The sequence below is a fragment of the Chamaea fasciata genome, unplaced genomic scaffold (genome assembly GCF_029207755.1).
Source record: "Chamaea fasciata isolate MVZ Bird 193981 ecotype frontalis unplaced genomic scaffold, bChaFas1.0.hap1 SCAF_3, whole genome shotgun sequence".
In the NCBI taxonomy this organism is placed as follows: Eukaryota; Metazoa; Chordata; class Aves; order Passeriformes; family Sylviidae; genus Chamaea; species Chamaea fasciata.
The window spans coordinates 11,772,910-11,794,058 of record NW_027094088.1 but is presented as its reverse complement, the minus strand read 5'-3'; the positions used below and the strand labels follow the sequence as shown (position 1 = coordinate 11,794,058).

The 21,149-nt window shown below is 43.8% G+C and overlaps 1 protein-coding gene across 10 annotated transcripts in view; it reads right to left on the bottom strand.

The window, feature by feature from the left end:
* The window catches only part of LOC136286443 (sodium/potassium/calcium exchanger 3-like), a 191,912-nt gene that overhangs the window by 29,064 nt on the left and 141,699 nt on the right, over positions 1-21,149 (bottom strand). For 6 of the 10 annotated variants that reach the window (XM_066178013.1, XM_066178014.1, XM_066178016.1 and 3 more), the window contains one exon: positions 5,636-5,730. The exons of 2 other annotated variants lie outside the window; for them this stretch is intronic. In XM_066178013.1, coding sequence (XP_066034110.1) covers positions 5,636-5,730 — 95 coding nt within the window. Of the gene's footprint in view, positions 1-5,635; positions 5,731-13,683; positions 13,743-19,951; positions 20,864-21,149 lie in introns of those variants that run through there. 2 more of the 10 variants (XM_066178021.1, XM_066178020.1) reach the window with 2 other exon arrangements.

The window sequence follows — 21,149 nt, the reverse complement described above, 5'->3', positions numbered from 1 at the left end:
ACTGCCAGTATGCCTTCAAGGGGCACAAAATAGACAGAAATACATTGAGTGCATGAGGGAAGTACTTTTTACATTGGTTATGATCAAGTCTGAAACTGCCTCAGTAAGAATACTGGGTTCCCTTTTCAACCAGTCCCAGCAGAGCCTAGTGTCGCACAGGATGAATCTCCAAAAAGTCAGATCATGAACCACAAAAGTGTTTTCCTGAGCTATACGTCCAGTAAATATTGCTCAGGAATTTCCCACTTTCCTTCAGTGCCAGTTAGCTGGATTACAAACCAAAGGGACCTGTGGCAAAGTGCAAGTTATACACCAATGCTGGCTGCAAGCTTAGACAGATAGAAATCATTTCCACTTCCCTTGGTCAGGAGGAGAAAACCAAATATGCGGCAGGGGGAGTATGTCCAGGAAGGAAGTTTTTTGCCTACTAAAGACAGCTACCTCACATTCAAAAGAAGGTGTGCAACTGGTATGAGCTAGAATGCCTGGCATTGCTTGCTGCCACAAAACCACCTAAAGCTGGCAAGAGTTTGCACAAGCACATAGGGTCATGATGTTCCTCTTTGGTATGACTGGCTTTGTGTTGTCCCACGCCCCCTAGACCACCATAAATTAGCAGACTAATTTAAATAGGGGGCTATCAGGTTTGTGGAACCTCCAGGTACTTATGTGCGCAATTCCTCTCACATGCTGAGATCCAAGGAAGAAGCTCTCTGACCTACATACATGGGCACCTCCTAGCTGCAGCTGCTTCTGTTCCCTCAAGAAATAAGCCAAAGATTATGAATATCTGATCATGACCAGAATTTCTGCCACTCCTAAACACTAATGGTTCAAACAACACCAATGCAACTCAGCTAAATCAGCACTACAATGCTATTGTAATCTGTGGTCAGGTAAACAGAAATAGGAAATACTTAAAAAAAATTATTTCCTATTCCCAAGAAATAAAGAAGGAGGCAGAGAGAAAGATCTAACCTGGTGAACTCCGGAAAAACTACACCTTGGAAAAACCACACCTTGGAAAAACCACACCAGGCAAACCACATACAACCTATGAGAAGCCACTTCCCCAAGGCCTGGGAGCAAATGCATGAAAAAAGACCCCACTGGTGTGTTTTGACAGCCTATTTGCAGTGGTCTAGCACTACTGAGCATCATATTCCAGTTTTCTTTTTATTCTTAAAATAATTTTAATTAATGATCTGGGCATTAGACATACAGTCAAGCCTTGACACATGAGAGCTCTTGAAACTTGTTATGTGTTGAGAGTTAGATTAAAATTATTTGGGACTGGGATATGTGTGTAACTACTTTGGAAACAATTGCATGGAAAGAATAAACCATTTCAATTCATGAGCAACACATTCATTAAGTCAAGTGTATTGAACAAGAATTAGAAGTTGCTGTAACCTAAATGCTGGCAAAATATGCTGTATATTATGCAATAGCTAAATTCCTCTACTGGTTTTACTGTTAGGTTGGAGGTTGGTTGGTTGGTTTGTGTTACTTGTTTGGGATTTTGAAAAAAAAAAAAAAAAGATTCCTGATAAAAGACAATCTGACCAGGTCACATTAAACTCAAAATTGAAACACAAATCATGTGTAAAGGATGGTCTGCTTTAATTCAGGGCTGCTACATGGTTCCTCTTCAGTGGGAAAGGTAGGTTTCAATATCACGATGAACTAAAGAAAACACATGATTCATGCAAGTTTCCTTAGATTTGAAAAATAAACACGTGGGAAGTACAGAGAAGTAACTGCCAAGATAAACAAGGATGTGCTGCATCCTGATTAGACCTAGCTCACAGTAAAAAAGATTTGGAACAGGCTGAAGCTTGTAACCAGAATGACCCTTGGTCATGATGTGAACCTTTCTCCAGTCCCACCAAAGTTAACCACCTCACAGTTAACTCACTGTGACTATCCACTGCAAAATGCCTGGATTTCTGTAAATCTAACAGCTCTTAATCACCCCAGCCCAGTCTATACAGTCAAACTGAGAATCAGCTGGGAGGGGCATAGAGCCACTGGTTAACTTCCTCCTGCATCCATTAAAGCTAAAAGAACAGGATAAGGAAGCCGGGAAGGTTTCTGGATACTTGCCCACCTGTCAGCAATAACAGAAGTGTTTCTCAACGCAGGATAGAAGATAACTCTACTGAAGTGAGTAACCGCTGTTGAAAAGACAGCAGCGTGAGGGCTGTGCAGTGCAGGACACAAGGCAGGGAGCAAAGCCCTAACCCTGTTCTTTCCACGGGAACAGAGAAGGAAGGGAATAAGCTGCTGCAACTGCCACCACCAGCAAAGCATCCCTGAACCACTCCACAGGCACCAAGTGCCCCAGGAAGCCTGGAGCTTTACAGCCTCCCCTCCAGAGGGACAGCAGGAAGCGTCAGCTCCCCATGAACATTCACACAGATGTGAAGGGAGCCTGGGGCCACCTAAAGGATCATCCAGGTGTCACCAGTCCCGTCCCACATGCTCCTGGGCTGCCATTGCATGCAGAAGCTTTCTCATTACTCTTTCAAAGGTCATCGGAATGGCAGGACAGAAATCTGTCCCACTAAACTCCTTTTCTGATAACTCCGATCATTTGTATTATTGAGATAAATGTCTGCACTGGGAAAAAGGCCAGGCATCAAAAAAAGTGGGATACTGAAACAGTCCTCCTTAAAACCCCCTTAAAACATTTTTGCAAGCCTTTTTTTTTTTTTTTTTTTTTTTTTTTTTTTTTTTTTTTTTTAATAAACTGGCTTTTACATCTTGTTGGGGGTTAGGTCTGTTCCTTTTACTCTAAAGAATTTTTTCCCCATAAGTTACCAAGGAGACCAAGTGTTGGATACTTAAGAATACTTAACCGGAACAAAGAGGCGGACAAAGCTTGAAGGGGGAGTAAACGGCGAATTTTGGGGCAAGTAAAGGACAGAGCTTGAGGCAGCGGCACTCTGTTGGCACTCTGTTCTTTTCGGTGTTCAGGGAGAGAGAGAGAATGGCTGAGTTGCTGCTTGCAGCTTGAGTTCACTGTCGCTGGAGAGGTCCAGTCCTGGGAAAATCTACCATCATCTGCTTGCCCCGGAATTCTGAACTTCTCTGCCGCCCCGCTGGAGCTGGGCCAGCCCTGCCCCACTCTCGGCTTCTTCGGCACTGCTCCTCTTGCTAACCACCTGCCTTGCCGGGACACTCTGCCCCTGCCTGCCCGGACATCCTGCCGTTCCAGCCACTAGCACGGACTTTTCCACTGTTCCAGCTTGGTGCTCTGAGGATCCTGCAGGGGCACCGAGACTAAGCCGCCCTGGGTTTTTGTAGAGCAAAGCCCTCAAGGTTCTTGGTACTGTTTTTATTATTAATGTTGTAGTTGTTGTTTGTTTGCTTTGTAATACATACTAGTAAAGAGCTGCTATTTCTATCCCCAAATCTTTTGCCTAAAAGCCTCTAACTGCAAATTTATAATTAGAGAAAGGGGGGTGGGGTGGTTTGCCTTCTCCATTCCAAAAGAAACTGCAGCTTTCCCTGGCAAATACCTGTTTTCCCAAACCAAGCCAAAGTGGTGAGCCCTTGAATCATTCTTGATATGACTTGGGCCATATATAATAAAAGGAGAGATGAGCCCAAAATAAAAGAGTATATAAGGTGAGGAGGAGTATAAATCTGAAAGTCACCACATAATCACAAAAAAACCTACACCACAATACTAAGGCTGCAGACATGCAATTTCATGTCCTTATTTTTCTGAATTCAGCTGAGAGCTCTGCAACTGCTGCCTTTCCAGAACTACTGTGGGTGACTGTGGATACCTGCTAAGGCGGAAAAAGAGCAAGGAAAAGGGACATTCCATTGAGCTCAAATTTCCCTAGATGCAAATCCAAAGGACATATCAAGACACCAACTTCTGAACAGCAGAACATGCAATAGGAAGAGCAAACTACATTAACTGCCGAGTTTTAAATTAACTACAAGGAAATAAATTCATGACAGTAAATACAGCATTGTGAGGTGCCTAGTTTAAACAAGAACTCTGGAAAACCCTTGCTAGAATTACTATTATCTTGCTCTGTAGCTGTATATATATATATAAAATATATATATATATTAAAAAAATATATATAAAAGGTGTCAGTGCACAACTAAATGACATAATTTATACCAACTTTGATACAACTTCTTCCTTACATAGAAGCATGCAGTTCAGAATTTTCTAGTCACAGTAGGTTTGACTTTAGCTCATGTATTCAGACTTCATATTTCACATTATCATCTTGAAGTAACAGAAAAAAAAATTTTTGGTGGCTAATATTATTTTTCATGGAAATTGCATTATTCACTTTTTTATGTTAGGTTTACTTACGTATCTTAAACCAAAATATATTTGCAGTCAAGATTAACAAATCAAGATTAAAAATCCATTAAAAAATCAATAAAGAGAAAACTCATGATCTGTAAAACTGGGAGGTTTAGTTGACTGTTCCCAGCTAAGTGCTTCCACCAAGATTTTAGAATCAGTAGACCTTAGCATTTCATGCAAATGATGTATTCAAAGATACAAGAAGCCTTTTCTTAACTGAAAAGTAGCCAATGATCTCTGAAGTTAATTAGCTGAATTCACAAAAGGAAGAGAGTATCCTTTCTGTCTCTCTAAAAGAACTGTGCTCTCCAAAGTTTTAAAACTTCAGTAATGTTCAACCAGGGCCATAGCCAAGGACTTTAATTAGTTCAACTGTCTTACATTCTTTACCATTTGGGCAACAAAGCTGCTGCTTAATGTTTTTGAAAATAATCTACATATGCTTTGTAGTAAGTTCTAGCAGATTTCAACAGAATTCCTAGGAAGAAAAAGAGGTAAAAATCTTGGATGTAATTCTAAAAACGATTTTCCACTCCATTAACTCACTGCTAGAAGAACAAAGCCCACCAGCTCCAGGGCTGGTCAAGACCATGCAGTCAGATAAAACACAACACCTACATTGGTTGCTTTCCTCTTGCAACAAATATTTCAGGTAAGTAGAAAAATGTGTTCTCTTGCTAACACAAGGACTAAAATATTGATTATCCTCCAGATGCCAATTTAGCAGATGTTACTGTTCAAGAAAAGCCAAAATGCAGAGGTTCCATTCTGTCCACTTAAAGGTACAATTTTATTTTTTTTATGTCCAAGTTACACATATATAAATTAACTTAAACACATAACCCACATTTGCATCTGCTAACAGCAGTCAATATTTTACTTCCTAAACTGAGAGCATAAATAAATCACATTATTGTATCTTGAATCTTCAAAGAGCCACTGGAAACAATGGACATTTTGTCTTTACAGCGTGAAAGCAAAGCTGTGCCACAGACAATGGTAATAATGTTAGTAGTTTCCTGCTTTAGACATTCATCGGTATCCAAGGTTTTTAACAAGAAAGTAGAAGTGAAGCTCAGTTGCAATTAGAAGGTATTAAGGCAAATACACCGAACCACTGAATCTCCTGCACAAAGACAAATTCCTTGGATCGAGAGCAAGATAATCTACACCTCCTATGCTGCCAGGGAAAAAAGTGCTAGGACATAAGCCACCCAAGAAGAAAGCACAGTGAAAACATTCCTGTCATGGTAGACTCTCCAGAACCACGAAAATAAACATTTTAATCACCTTTGCCAATCAGCAGATTCATCTTCCACTGTGAGATCTGTCTGTACCATCTCCTGTTTCAGTTCTCCGATTTCTGAGGCAATTGTGTCAATGAGCTGAAAAGGGACAAAAATAGTATGACATCAAGTGAGTGGAAGAGGCGTGGAAAAGAAGCTGGGGCAAGTTTAGTCACCAGGGATTACAAACTTTTTCTTTTTTTTGTAAAATCATATCCTATTTGGACTTCCCCTTGCAAAGGAACAAATAAGGGTTGGGGCCATGTATAAAGGTTCTCAGAGGAAGAGTAATTCCTCTTTTGTGTCAGTACAAAACCTTCCAGTTTGGCTAGCTTTTTAATTTAAATGGATTAAATTTGCAGCCTCTGTGTATTATTCAACATCTCACAAGAACTAAATTATTTAACTGGTCATAGCATTTACCTTTTCAAAAAAAAAATTAGAATAATTCCATGTGCAAGACTTTCATTTCAGAAGGGACACTAAGCCAGTATTACGATACTGAGGAGGATGAAAAGCAATGAAGCAAGAAGGGAGTGGGTGGCTGCTTTTCACATTAGGTTTTGAACACAACAATTCAGTTAAAAAAGAATAGCCTTGCAACCCTTCAGCTCTAGGTTGGTAGAAGACCAACCTAATTCTGGGTATGAGGGCAACAACTCATTTTGAGGTGGGCAAGATTAGCACTAAGGTTGCATCCCAAGAAACGCAGAATTTGCTAGCCAGACTTCAGGGAAACATTTTGTTGAGCAGAAACCAACCATGAAATTTGCAAAGCCTGCTCTCTTGAACACTTCTTTGCAGCCAATGCATCAAGTTTGCTTGTCACGCCACACCATGACAACCTATAAACCCTAATAGGGGTCCCTCTCTCCTGCCAGGAGGGAACCTAATGGAAGGTATGCAGCGATGCAGTGATCTCTACCACCACTCCTGCACATCACAGCAAACAAAAACCCTGGCACATGAAGCAAAAACAGCTTTGGGGTCCAAGTCAGAACAGTCTTCACAGCTGCCCTGAAGGTATGAGCCCAAGTCCCGCTCAGGGAGACAACTCAGTACAGCAGCATTTTCAAAGAATTGCAGGCATCATTTTCCTACATTGTTACATTGGAAGTTTTCCTCCACCTCTGGAATTCACACACTCCTTTGCTGAGCTGCATTATTCCAACCAATTCAAAAAAAGTTTTAGTCTCTGCTTACAACTGTCCAATTCTAATAAATAAACCTTATGTAAGAATGAATTACTATTACCCACACCCTAAGGGCTTTTTTCTGTCCACGTCAGAGCTCCCAGTGTTGGAAATCATGCAAAGTTTAACGTTTTTTAATATAACTTTAGTTAGGGGTTTTGTTTGCCTTTGCCCAAAGGAAAAGGAATTCCTTTGCCCAGGAGGAATGTAACTGAAGTTTCTTTTCGAAGGACTGTTCCACCACTCCAGGCCTGATGAGCTTAACATCTCAGCAGACTGGGAGCAGCACAGAAGATACGCAAAAGATAACAACCATTAACGAATGTCAACTCCAAACATCACCCCTGGCAGGATCTGAGACTCCTGGTCTGGGAGGAGATAGGTAAGAGAATGAAGAATAAGAAACTGATGTTAAAGCCGAATTAGTTGGGACCAGTGAACACTGAACCAATGAATTCCTCTGGGTTTTGACTGAATGTGAAACATCTAGTAAAGATTTCTGTGATGGAATGATTTTCTCTGCACAACAGGGCAATGTGTGGATGAACTGGTTTCTGTTGCACATCCTGGCAAGAACAACATCCTGGCCAGAATAAAGTAATGCCTTAATTCTCTAGCACAAAAGATTGTTGTTGGAGAGTTTTTGTTTTTCCCTTAGTTTTGGTGACAGCAGCTATATGTACCACTGACACTGCAAAGACGTTCCACCTGCTGATTCCCAAATACCCCTGAGTCACTGCAGCCGGATGTGAGCAACGCCTCCCTGACCATTCGAAGGGGCAGCCGAGGAATCCAGGCCAGCCTCAGGGAGAAGCTGGAGTGGGGTGAAGTTATGCATTGCCAGCAAAGCACCCCTGCAAAGCTGCCTCAGCTGGCGACTGTATGAAAGCTGAGCTGCTACTCCCCATGAATCAGCTCTGCACAAGGAGCTCCTCTTCATGGGCAGCATCATCTCAAGTTTTTGCATTGTAAGACCAACTGTGGCCATAAAGAGCCACCACAGTGGTGTACCTGTTCTCTGACACATCTACAGAGACTAAGTGTCACGCAGGCCAGCAGTCTGCAAAGGAGCTTTTCAGCACCTTTCCCTGCAAAGCATACAGTGTATCAGCTCTCCACAGAAGCATCCATGTGTTTTCAGACACCTCTTCCATGCCAGCCTTGCTATGTTGCTTCCTGGCTGGCAAACTGAGTTAACTCTGTTAGCGGGCTTTCACCAGAGCTGCGACAAAACCCACCTCCCTCCCAGAAAACAAAACCTCGGGGAGCTACAGCAAAGAAGTCTCATCCATACTGTACTGACAGAGAAGTAATTTTAATGCTTTTGAATTTGTATGACTACCTCAAAGAGCACTCTGAAGAAATTATCATACCTGAGAGGAATTCTTCCATGCTTAGCAACTTTGCTTCTTTTTCTAAAGAGGACTTAAAAAAAATAGCACATTTCAAGCAACCTTATGCTCACATTCTATTCTACAGGCTAAATTTCTTGGGTATATTACAGAGCCTCCATGACAAATCACCCTTAGTCTCTGAAAAGTCAATACACTCTAGACAAGGAAACCAGGTGGGTGTGGCATCAAACCACAAACTGACCTGAGAAGCTCCCCAGGATGGAAGACGCACTGCAACTCAACCAAGACTAATCATGTATCACCATGTACTCCACCTGAACTAAAACACTCACCTCTAGGAAGAAATCCCTCATTTTTTTCTAGAATAAACCACCGATATTTTCTGCAACTTCCAACTAATTTTCCTTACATTCTCTTTAATGAAAAAAAAAAGTTGCTGTTCTCTTGTCTTAAGAAGAGAAAGTCTTATGGAGTTGCATAATTTCTGTATCCTTGCAAATAACCGGTATATAGTGTTACAACAGCATTTTTCTATCAAATAACATAAGGTATACTCATGATTTTATGACACCATTTCCCAGTATTTAGGATCAATGAAACTTCTGGCGATTATACAGCATACATGATGCACACGTGACTAGCATCATACAAGATGAGCTGTTAACAACACGTTTCTACAAAACGCCGGAAGGATCCTGGGTATGTATTATTATTAGCTCCAGCCCTGAGGAAACAAGCAGCAGCAGAAGGCTCTGCCTTTTTAGTGCAAGGCTAAGAATATCAGAATTCTTCAAAGAGACTTCTCTATTTGCAACAAGTGTGGTACCTCTTTGGCAAGAAATAATGGGAAAACTCACCCCTTTGTTTCAACAGACTTGAAATCAACATGGTAAGAGGTAACTCCCAAAGAAAAATGAAACTGGAGTGGATGCATACATTTGCCAGAGGCCACAGTTAGTGTAAAACAGCATACATGAGACCAAAGACTTAAAAAGTAATCAGAAGAAATCTTTCGGGGACTGTTTAGGTCTGTGAAATAGATATTACCCTGCTATGTTATAGAAAAAGGAGGTTTACCTGAAAAATGCATTTGGAAGTATGACATCTTCTCAGGTGGTTAATTAATCAGTATTTCTTAAAAAACAAAATTAAAAGAAGATCTTATATAACATGATAAAATAGCTATTTTTGTGTGTAAAGGTTTTCCTTTGGAATTTATTTCTATTTATAATAAACATAAATTCCTTTGGATTTTTTCTATATTTATATACAAAGCACTGTTCTGTAAATTCAAGACACTAGAGTATAACCACAGTAAACCCAAATAATAATTATGACTCAGGCAACATGAATTTACACAGCAGCCCCGTACAGTATTGCCTAACCAAATCTATCCTAAACATTAGATTGCCAAATACCCATGTACTGTTTACATTCCTAACATCTATGAATGAAATAATGAAATGCAAACATCTTAAACCACAGCATTTCCTTTCATAATGCACCAAACTCTGCTTATTGTCAATTGATTCTGAACTCAACAAGACCAAGCTCAGTTTTCGGGAGCTGGCAAGGGCAAGAGTGAAACTCCTACATGCAGGCCACAAACATGGCACCTCAGCACCACAGCATTCTCTCACCACAACACATCTATTTTGCCTTGCATTGTTCAGGATGTTGTGCAAGCACCAAAAGTCAGAGCCAGTGTGTTCACCAAAAGCAACTCTGGTTGGGGGCCTCCCAAGGGTCTCCATTCCCATTTGTGAATGGCTCCATTTGACACATCACTGCCATGCATCGGGGAAAGCACAAGCCCAGGATCAGATATAGACACTGCCTCTCCCAGGCCAGCATAACTACAGCTCTTATTACCCACTTGACTTGAAGAGTTTCCTGTTCCCAAGAAGAAGACAGGTGGCTTTGATTCGATGTATGCTCCCAGACATTTTTAGAAAAAGCTGTGTGACAACCGAATTCCTGCTTTTTGTGCTGAAATGTAAATAAGCTTGTACAGAGAATTAACGAAACTGTCATTGTTCTGAAAATCCACTTGGCTGAAAGAGTCAGCCAAGATGACCACTGCAGAATGTCTCCAAGTTCTGACATTTACAAGAGCTCGAGAAGAAAAGGTAAGACGGGTGCTTCTAATCCAGCAAGGGGACACGGGCTGAAGACAGCAAGATCAGTATCAGACTGGACAAATGAGCCTCAGCACTTACCACTCCACCTTCCAGCCAGCATCTAATTTTTCATTCTTTCTGGAGACCTGCATCCTCTTTGGCATCACATCTTTTCCTTCCTGTTTTGATAAGCAGAACACAGCAACCCTCACGGAGGACCCTGTGTGATGAGGTGGCCAAGCACCAGAGACAAGCCCGACTGGGAACACTGCTTCTGGACTTGTGCAAGCCTCTGAATACAATCCAATATTTTGATACACAACTGCAGATTCTGGGTATTTTGCACAGTGAGCTATGAATTCTCAGGGCCACTGACATTGTTCAGTCTCTTATTCATCAAAAAGAAAGTTTTACCCGATGCTTGGTTTTGGAACAGAAAAGCTTTACTGGTGCTAAAACATCTGATGTCAGTTCAGTCAACACTGTAACATTTTGATGAGAAGGAGGATAATTCAGTAAAGAGGACATTTGTCACAGACATATATTCAGCCTCTTGCCCTACCAGAGACTCTCTCTGTAACCACTGGCAAGCTATTCAGTCCCAGAACTATCCAAGACCTAACCTAATTTTTGCCTCATTCTTACTACTTGCTGGCTCTGAGCATTCACCAATTACAAGGTGCATAGTCCACACAATTTAGCCTCTAAAACTTCTGCTCTGTCTAAAATAGGGACAACACTGTTTTCCTTGTGTATTAACAGTCAAAACAATGGCCGTGAAAAAAAAACTAAGAGATGGTTAGAAGCTGTAGCAATGAGAATTACTTAAGAACCACAAAAAAAGAGATAAAGTTGGACTTTCCCACTGGTATTTGTCAGCGATTTTTCTGGCAAATGTTGCTAAGAATGTTAAGATATTCCCTTAGGATATTAAAGCGCCCTGAGAATCTGCATACCAGCGTGGTCAAGGTTTCTCAGGCAACTGCAAATTAACAAGCACAACATGAGAGCCATATGCAAGTACAGGGCACAGTCTGCACATGTGGGAGAGCATTCTGAAGAACAGATCAGCTGGGATAAAAGGCCATATCTTGATTACCAGGTCTCCTAAACACAGACAGACAAAGCAAATTAAAATAATGCAAAATCAAAAAATCTGATGTGCCAAGTATTTTTGCTTGCTCACCAGCTCAGTTGTAGCAAACAAATGTAATTGTTGTCACAATTCTACTCACAAAGCAGGAGAGAGGGGAAAAAAAGGTAATTTCATTGTACACTGTACACACATAAGCTACACAGGCTGGGCACACTGACTGCCTGCAGCTTCCAATCCCACACTCTGTGCTCAGAACCATGGTCCAACAGTGCAACTTCCCATGGATGGTGAGAGGTCTGGAAAAATAGCTTGGACGCATCTTTTTCCCTGCCAGCATGTCCTCAAGAAAAATCTAGGAATTTAGTTTTCTAATTGATAATGTTTCTTGAAATTGCCTGGGCAGATTGCAGACTGCATTTCAAATAATTTAGAGTAACTGCAACCCCATAATAATGAACAAAACAGCTGTTCCAGCATCAATTTTCTACGAAAGAATTACACAAGGAGATCCCAAAGGACTGCAGAAAATGACTGGGTGCTTGCTTACAGTCCCATCTGACATCAGGAGTCCTTCAGCATACAGGCAAGAGACAACCTAGAGATGTTTCTTGGAACTGAGACAGTTCCTTGCTGTGATTTGAAAAATAGGGCTATTCTCCCTATTTGGCTGTGGAGTACTATGAACACGGCTGATGTTTGTGCTTCTGAGTTATGAGAGGTAGCTGAAGTGTGTTGCAGAACTGAGAGGTGATTCCTGTCACTGGATGACCCTGGTAATCGCTGGGCAAGACAAAAGGAAAATTCATTGCTTAAAGATTGCCCTAAGGGAAAGTTCTGCCCAAGAGGAAGAAAAGGAATAAAAGAAATAAAAACACCAATAGATGGCAGCATAAGCATCTTTCACTGGAAGAAGCTTGTCCTGGGTTTTGTAAAGAACATGTTATTCTATTCCATCTGGGGGGAGCAGAATTGCTTATCTTTGCCCAAATGGGTCAGTGTCGCTTATCAGATAGTGGAGTGCTGCTTATCTCTCTTCATTGTTTCACTACTTCCATGGAAATATCTTCTGCTAATGGACCATTAAGAGCTCATCAATGACATTACACATTACACTGCACTATTGTAAGCTGCCCCACACAGGAAGGAGGAGCCAAACCATCTTCACCTAGATAAAAAGGAGCCACAGTCCCACTAGGTATCCAGTTTTTCCACCGGATCCCTGGAGGAAGACCGGACCCATCTCACCATTACTGGACCCCTTTTCTTCAACGGGACCATCTCTACTCCAACAGAACTACATCCGCCACTCCAGGAGGGCTTACTTTGGACTGCTTCCAACACCCTGACCAACAGGGAGTCAGGTTGTATTGCTGACTCTGTCAGGGTTTTCTAGGATTTCTTGTTTGTTTGTTTGCTTGCTTATTCTTCCGTACTACAACATCTGAATTTTTATATCTCTAGTAAAGAACTGCTATACCTATTCCCAAAATCTTTGCCTGACAGCCTTTTAATTGCAAATTTATAATTTGGAAAAGGGGGAAGGGGCTTACATTTCAAGGGAGACTCCAACCCTCTTTGGCAGATACCTGTCTATCTAAACCAAGACAGATTTTGGTGCCCCACATGGGGCTAGAGGGTATTGAGAGGAAAAAGGAATAGCAGTTCTTTGGTGACCTAAGTTCTTGTGTATAGAAGCCTTGTTGGACAGCATCATGTGGTCCAGTTTTCCCTGGTTTGGGTGGCACGTGGTTGTGGCTGTATTTCTGCCATTTGCAAGCTCTTATCTAAATATGGGTGCCATAACTAAAGCTACTGTGACTGTCATCCAGTTTATTTTATGGCTTAATAAGGCGAGGAACTCATGGATTTTTAATTTCCTCTGGAAGGCAGGCACATGGATTCAGGGCTATCATACCCTAACTGTGTGTTTTTGGAGTTTCTTTAACAATGGTACCTACCGTGAGGAAATGACACCGGGGGAATTTTTTTCCCAACCCTTTACCCACCTCTTTGGGTCTGCCCCACCAGTTTTTGAAGGGTTTAAATCCTCTCTGATTGCTAATGATATCATACAATGGATGGTGCTGCTAATTGGCGTATTCTATTTAGCATTCAGAGATAAGGGAAGATTGACCTGGATAACCACCCTGATACCTACCCCACAGAATAGGGATGATACCCCAGAGCCTGACTCTGCCCCACAGCCTGCCTCAGAAAGGACCCACCCGGATTGGGTTGAGGTTCTGGCAAAAGAGATGCATGAGATGGGCCAGATGCTGAGGGAGTACCTTTCCGCAGCTCATGAAAAACCCTTCCCCTGCCCTGAGAAGTCAGAGACTGACGGTGCAGCAGTGGAACCCACAGACGTTACAACTGTCCAGGTTCCAGCTGAACCACAAGGGCAGCCACAGTCAGCAGCAGTCGCCCCTGTGGAAACAAGAAAGTCTAAAGTGAAATCGTCAGGTCCTGGTATTAAGGATAAGAAAGTAGGGCCTTCATAACCCGCAGAAGAGCCACAGGTTGAGATCATCACTGAGTCTCTGTCGTATGAAAGTCTACGTAATCTGCAAAAAGATATTGTACGACGAGGACGTGAGGCTTATACAGCCTGGCTACTTCGAGTCTGGGACCTTATGGGTACAGGCGTATAACTGGATAGTGCTGAAGCAAGGAATTTGGGACCCTTGACCCAGGACTCAGGTATAAATCAGGTATTTGTAAGAGAGTAAAGGCCCCTTTCCCTTTGGGAACGACTTCTAATGAGTGTGAGAGAGAGATTTGTCCAGAGATACAGAATGCAAGAGCACAACAATAGAATGCAATGGAAGACCCTTGAGGAAGGAATCCAACAGTTGAGAGAAGTGGCAGTATTGGAAGTACTTTTTCGGAGACCGGACAGCATGATAATGACCCCGACAAGGTTAGATGCACAGGGCACATGTTGTGGAATCTGGCAACTCATGGACCATCTCAATATGCCACATTCATCGCAACAATTAATGCTGAGGATAACCAAGAGACAGTGGGTTCTGTTGCCAACAAGCTCAAAAATTATAAAAGTATGATCAGTGGCCCAATGCAGGCTCATGTCTCTGCGGTGGTGAAGGAACTCAAAAGAGATGAGAGAAATGAGAGAAGAGATGAGAAGGAACAGTTCCCATGTAGCACCAGTGCGAGTTACAGGCCTCAGGATCGGAGCCCAACATCCCCCAGTGAGAGAGAGAGGGTACACCCCTCGAGCTGACCTGTGGCTTTATCTGCGTGACCATGGAGAGGACATGGGAGTGTGGCATGGGAAACCCACTTCTGTCCTGGCAACACGGGTACGTGAGCTCAAGGACAGAAACACTAACAGAGGGAGTTCCACTAGAATGAAGGCAGCCTCAGCCTCCCACAAGCAAGCTGCCAGGTATTACGGACGTGGGAATGCTGTGTCGGATTCCCTCAAAGAAACCTCTACCATGTATGTCCAAGAAGGGAATAATAACCAGGGCTAGAGGGGCCCTGCCTCTAGCCAGGAAGAGGCACGGGAAAATCGGGTTTTTTGGACTGTGTGGATTCGATGGCCTGGCACATCAGAGCCACAAAAATATGAAGCTTTGGTAGATACTGGGTTGCAGCACATTCTAATGCCATCGGGACATGTGGGGGCAGAACCGATTTCCATTGCCGGAGTGATGGGGGGACCACAGGAATTGACTCTGGTTGAAGCCGAGGTAAGCCTGACCGGGAAGGAGTGGCAGAAACATCCGATTGTGACCGGCTGTAGTGGTTTGAAAGCAACACCAGTGAGAGACTCCAAGTCACAGATACAATTTAATAGGAAAGAAAGGAAAAAAAAAAGTAAAATAAAATACATGCAATAATACAAAAGACCACTGACAGAGTCAAAATACAACCTGAGCAGAGTGATGGAATCAGTCCGATGAGGTAGTCTTCCTGAAGCAATGATCCTGTAGAAAGGTCTGGTAGCTCTGGTCCTCCGGCAATCCAGTGGGTAAGGGCCCCCTGTACTGTCCCAAATCCCAGATTATATCCAGGTGAGAATGCTTGGTTCCCTCCCCCTGGGCAGAGCATCTCACAATGGGATGATGAGTCATGCAGGGGGTCCTTGATGGCCCATTAAACAGAGATAACTCCCGGTGGGAGTTATCTATGAGTCAGGGGCAAGGCATTTGATGGGCCATTAACAGAAGATAATGGCCCAGAGGGAGGGGATCTGGGAAAACGCTGCCCCACCTGGATTCAACAGTCCATGAAGATGGTGATAGAATACTTTGTGCACATCCTATACTACAACCCAGGACATAATCCATCCCTTATTCTATTATCATCTACATCATACTGTAATTAATACATTCTTACAGAGATATACATACATAGATATACATATATACATACAGAATGAAACCTTACACACTGTTCTCACTTAAAATTAGGTTTTCCTGTGGTACACAACGGGTTTCTTCATCTTTCTGCATTACCCACCAAGTGTAACCAGGTCTTTGAGCAAAGACAATCCCACGGATGGGTCTGCCTTTGCCTGAGGTGGGGTTAATCCAAACAGTCTTTCCTAAAATGCCCTTCATGCATACCACAGGGACTTTGTCTCCATTCACTGTGTGTAAGGGTTCAGACTGAGCAGGACCAGCTCTATTGATGGATCTTCGAGTGTTGACTACCTAGGTGGCTTTGGCTAAGTTTATTTTTCAATTCTTGAAGGTATTCCTGCTAAGTGCTTTCAGCGCAGTTTTCAGTAGTCTATTGCACTGTTCAACTTTCCGGGCAGCTGGTGCGTGATAAGGAATGTGGTATATCTATTCAATTCTATGTTCTCTAGCTCAGGTGTTTATAAGGCCATTCTTGAAATGGGTCCTATTGTCTGACTCAATTCTATCAGGGGTGCTGTGTCTCTACAAGACTTGCTCTTCAAGGCCCAAAATGGTGTTCCGGGCAGTGGCATGAGGCACAGGGTAGGTCTTTAACAATCCAGTGGTGGCTTCCACCATGGTCAGCACGTAGCGCCTTCTTTGGCACGGTTTGGGGAAGGGTGTTGTAGTCAATTTGCCAGGCTTCTCCATACTTGTACTTCAGTCATCGTCCACCATACCACAGAGGCTTCACTCGCTTGGCCTATTTGATTGCAGCACAGGTCTCACAGTTGTGGATGACCTGTGAGATGCTGTCCATAGTAAGGTCCACTCCTCGGTCACGGGCCCATCGGTATGTCGCATCTTTTCCCTGATGACCAGAGGCATCATGGGCCCAACGAGCTAGGAACAAGTCTTTCTTGTGCTGCCAGTCTAGATCCGCCTGTGATACTTTCACCTTGGCAGTTTTGTCCACTTGCTCATTGTTACAGTGCTCTTCATTAGCCCGGCTCTTAGATACGTGTGCATCCACGTGACGAACCTTCACGGCCAGCCTCTCTACTTGGACGGTGATGTCTTGACAAATCTCAGCGGCCCAGATGGGTTTTCTTCTCTGCTGCCAGGTGGCGTTTTTCCATTGATTCAGCCATCCCCACAGAGCATTAGCTACCATCCATGAGTCAGTGTAGAGATAGAGCCTCGGCCACTTCTCTCGTTCAGCAATATCTAAAGCCAGCTGGACAGCTTTAAGCTCTGCAACCTGACTCGATCTACCTTGTCTCTCGGTAGCTCGTGCAACTCGTCATGTGGGGCTCCACACTGCAGCTTTCCATTTCTGGTTAGCGTCTACAATTCGGCAGGAGCCATCAGTGAACACAGCATATGGTCTTTCAGTCACCGGTAGCTCATTATATGGTGGGGCTTCCTCGGCACGTGTTACTTGCTCTTCTTCTTCTTTAGACGATAATCCAAAAGTCTCACTTTCTGGCCAATTTGTTATAATTTCCAGAATCCCAGGGTGATTTGGGTTTCCAATATGGGCACGCTGTGTAATAAGGGCAATCCATTTGCTCCATGTGGCGTCAGTGGCATGATGCGTGGAAGGAACCTTTTCCTTGAACATCCACCCCAGCACAGGTAGTTGGGGTGCCAAAAGCAGCTGTGTTTCAGTGCCAGTCACCTCTGAGGCAGCTTGAACTCCTTCATAGGCAGCCAAGATCTCCTTCTTTGTGGGGGTGTAGTTGGCTTCGGACCCTCTGTAATTTCGGCTCCAGAATCCCAGTGGTCAGCCTCAGGTCTCTCCAGGCACCTTCTGCCAAAGGCTCCAGGACAAACCGTTGTTCCCAGCTGCAGAGTAAAGCACATTCCTTACATCTGGTCTCATCCTGACGGGGCCAAGGGCTACTGCGTGAGCAATCTCTTGCTTGATCTGAACAAAGGCTTGTTGCTGTTCAGGGCCCCAGTGGAAACTGTTCTTCTTGTGGGTAAGCAGGTAGAGAGGGCTCACAATCTGACTGTACTCAGGAATGTGCACCCTCTAAAAGCCTATGGCACCTAGGAAAGCTTGTGTTTCCTTCTTGTTGGTGGGTGGGGACATGGCAGTGATCTTGTTGATTATCTCTGTGGGGATTTGGCGACGTCCATCTTGCCACTTGACTCCCAGAAACTGGATTTCTTGAGCCAGTCCCTTAACCATACTTTGTTTAATGGCAAAACCAGATTCCAGCAGAATTTGGATAATCTTCTCTCCTTTCTCAAAGACCTCCTCTCGGGTGTTCCCCCATACAATGATGTCATCAATGTACTGCAGATGTTCTGGAGCCTCACCCTTCTCCAGTGCAGCCTGGATCAGCCCATGGCAGATGGTGGGGCTGTGTTTCCACCCCTGGGGCATTCGGTTTCAGGTGTACTGCACGCTCCTCCAGGTGAAAGCAAACTGAGGCCTGCACTCTGCTGCCAAAGGAATGGAGAAGAATGCATTGGCAATATCGATGGTCGCATACCACTTTGCTGCCTTGGACTCCAGCTCGTACTGAAGCTCTAACATGTCTGGCATGGCAGCACTCAGTGGTGGCGTGACTTCATTCAGACTATGGTAATCCACTGTCAGTCTCTGTTCTCCACTGGACTTACGCACAGGCCATATAGGGCTGTTGAAAGGTGAATGAGCCTTCCTGACCACTCCTTGGCTCTCCAGTTTACAAATCATCTCATGTATGGGAGCCACAGAGTCTCTGTCAGTCCAGTATTGCCAAGGGTGAACTGTTGCTGTGGCAGTTGGTACCTTTTGTTCTTCCACTCTCAGCAGTCTCACAGCAGAGGGGTCATCTGAGAGACCAGGCAAAGTATTCAACTGTCTGATGTCTTCTTTCTCTACTGCGGCTATCTCAAAAGCCCAACGATACTCTTCTGGGTCTTTGAAATACTCATTCCTGAGATAGTCTATGCTGAGGAAGCATGGGGCCTCTGGGCCAGTCATGATGGGATGTTTTTGCCACCCGTTACCAGTCAAACTCACTTCAGCCTCTAATACAGTCAGTTGCTGGGAGCCTCCTGTCACCCCAGAAACAGAAATGGATTCTGTTCTTACATACCTTGATGGCATCATGGTACATTGGGCCCAAGTGCCAAGCAACGCTTGAAGACGCAGGGGAACCCCGAAATAATGAAGGGAAGTCAGCAAAGCAAACGCAGGTCCGATCAGTATGATTACTGCTACGTTTCTCCTTTATTCTGTGTAAGATGGCAGGTTTTATACACTCTATATAGTTTACACTTACAGATACATTTCACTGGTACATGGCACAGGGAAGAATGCAAACACTCATTGTTTAATAAACTGTTTAAGGTAGCTACTATGTTCACACCAATTACGATACTTACTAACTACTGTGAAACCCTTTGATCCTTAGCAATACCTTAAGTGGAAATTTCTAATGCGACACACTCTTGGCACTGAAATTTCTATCTGCGCCACAAGCCTCTACAGGCCTCAGTGCCACGGCCTAGAGGCCTAGCAACATGGATCAGTCTAGATGATTCAAGTACAGCTTATCTCCTACAAACGCTATATATTTTTGTGGGTCAGATGTTCCAGGCTATCGGATCCACACAGTCCAGCAGATCTGACTGTCCCCTTCCTCTACCTGGCTAGAGGCAGGGCCTCCCTATTCCTGGTCATGGCATACATTGCTCTCTTCCTGTAAATATGTTTCTGAGGTTCCTTCAAGAGGAACAGTCATATCATCATTCCTGTACCATCTGGAGTTCTGTGCACAAGAGACTGGAGCAACATTGATTTTAGATGGGGTCTTTGTGGTAGGTGTTTCTCTTTTCAGTTCACGTACCCAGGCTGCTAAGGAGGAGGTGGGTTTTCTATTCCACTTTCTCATGTCTTCTCCATGCTCCCGAAGAAAAGACCAGAGGTTACCTCGTGGTGTGTATCCTTTCTCCCTGGCTGGGGGATGCCTGCTCCTAATGGCAGAGACTCTCATCAGCTCTGGTGAGATATGATAAATTTCTTCTGTAAGTTCTTTTTTCAGTTTTTGATGACCTTCTTCAATCAAGCTCTGGATTTGCTCAGCCAGTCTTGTTTCCATAGACGAGATATGGGTACGAACTGGGGCAGTGACAGTGTCCTCGTAAATTCTTAGTTTATTAGCCAAGACACCTACCCTGTCCTCACCTTCTCTCTATTGCAGTGTTGCCAGGTAATGTGAGTACATCTCGGGTCCAAGCCGTGCAAATCTCAACCACATCCGTGATGTGCACTGGACACCATCTGGGTTTTAAGGAAATCTCTCGTCTTCTGAAAAAATGATCTCCAACACAGCCAATTCCCTCAGGCATCGGATACTTTGCTTTATTGTGTTCCATTTTTCTTGGTGCACTTGGAGGTCTTCTTTACAAAGGTATCTACCCTTCACACTTGTTAGCAGTCGCTGCCAGAGGCTGAGAGGTTCTTGGATTTTTCACATCTCTTGGTCAATGACCACATTTTGGGACAGTGATCCCAGTTTCCTGGCCTCACTTCCATTCAGAATGGTGTCATTGGCTGCAGCGTCCCAGATGCGGAGCAGCCAGGTCAGGATGGACTCGTTGGTCTGGCAGGTGAATTCCCTTTGCAGGTCACACAGCTCACCCAGAGATAGAGAGCGAGTGATGATTTCTGGCTCTGTCTCTTCTGCTGGGTCAGAAGATCCTGCTGCACTCTCATCAGTCATTGTGCGGACTGATTTGGTCCTTGATTTCTTCTTCTGAACGGGGGCAACTGCGATTGGTTTAGGCTGTTCCGGTTCGGTGACGGTTTGTGTGGAGATGCTGATGGCACCTTTGGTCTCTTTCTCCTCAATGACAGTCTGCATAGATGTGGACACTGTTGTTTCACTTTTGGCTTCTTTCTCCTCTGTGTTGGTCTGTGTAGATGAGGACACTGTTGCCTTGCCTTTGGTTCCTTTCGCCTCTGTGACAGTCTGCATACATGTGGACACTGTTGCCTCACTTTTGGCTTCTTTCTCCTCTGTGAGAGTCTGTGTAGATGAGGACACTGTTGCTGTTGCTTTGCTTCTTGTTCCCTCTTCTTCTTCCGTGAGAACACGCTGTATCACACCATGTAGAGTTTTGATTCTAAGCATGGTGCGGGCTGTGCAGAGAAGACAATGCAGGACTAACAACAACATCATGCTGTCCTTGGCATCTAGAGGGTACTCCATATTTTCAAAAACTGCTGTGTTATGCCTGAAAAGCTGGAAAAAAATCATTCTTTACCCCTCCCCACAGCGGCTGGATGAGATTGTTGAGGCCCCAAATGGAGCATCCCAGACCAGAACAAGAAAACAAAACTTGGCATATATTCTAAATGATGTTCATTGCCTCTGAGTTTA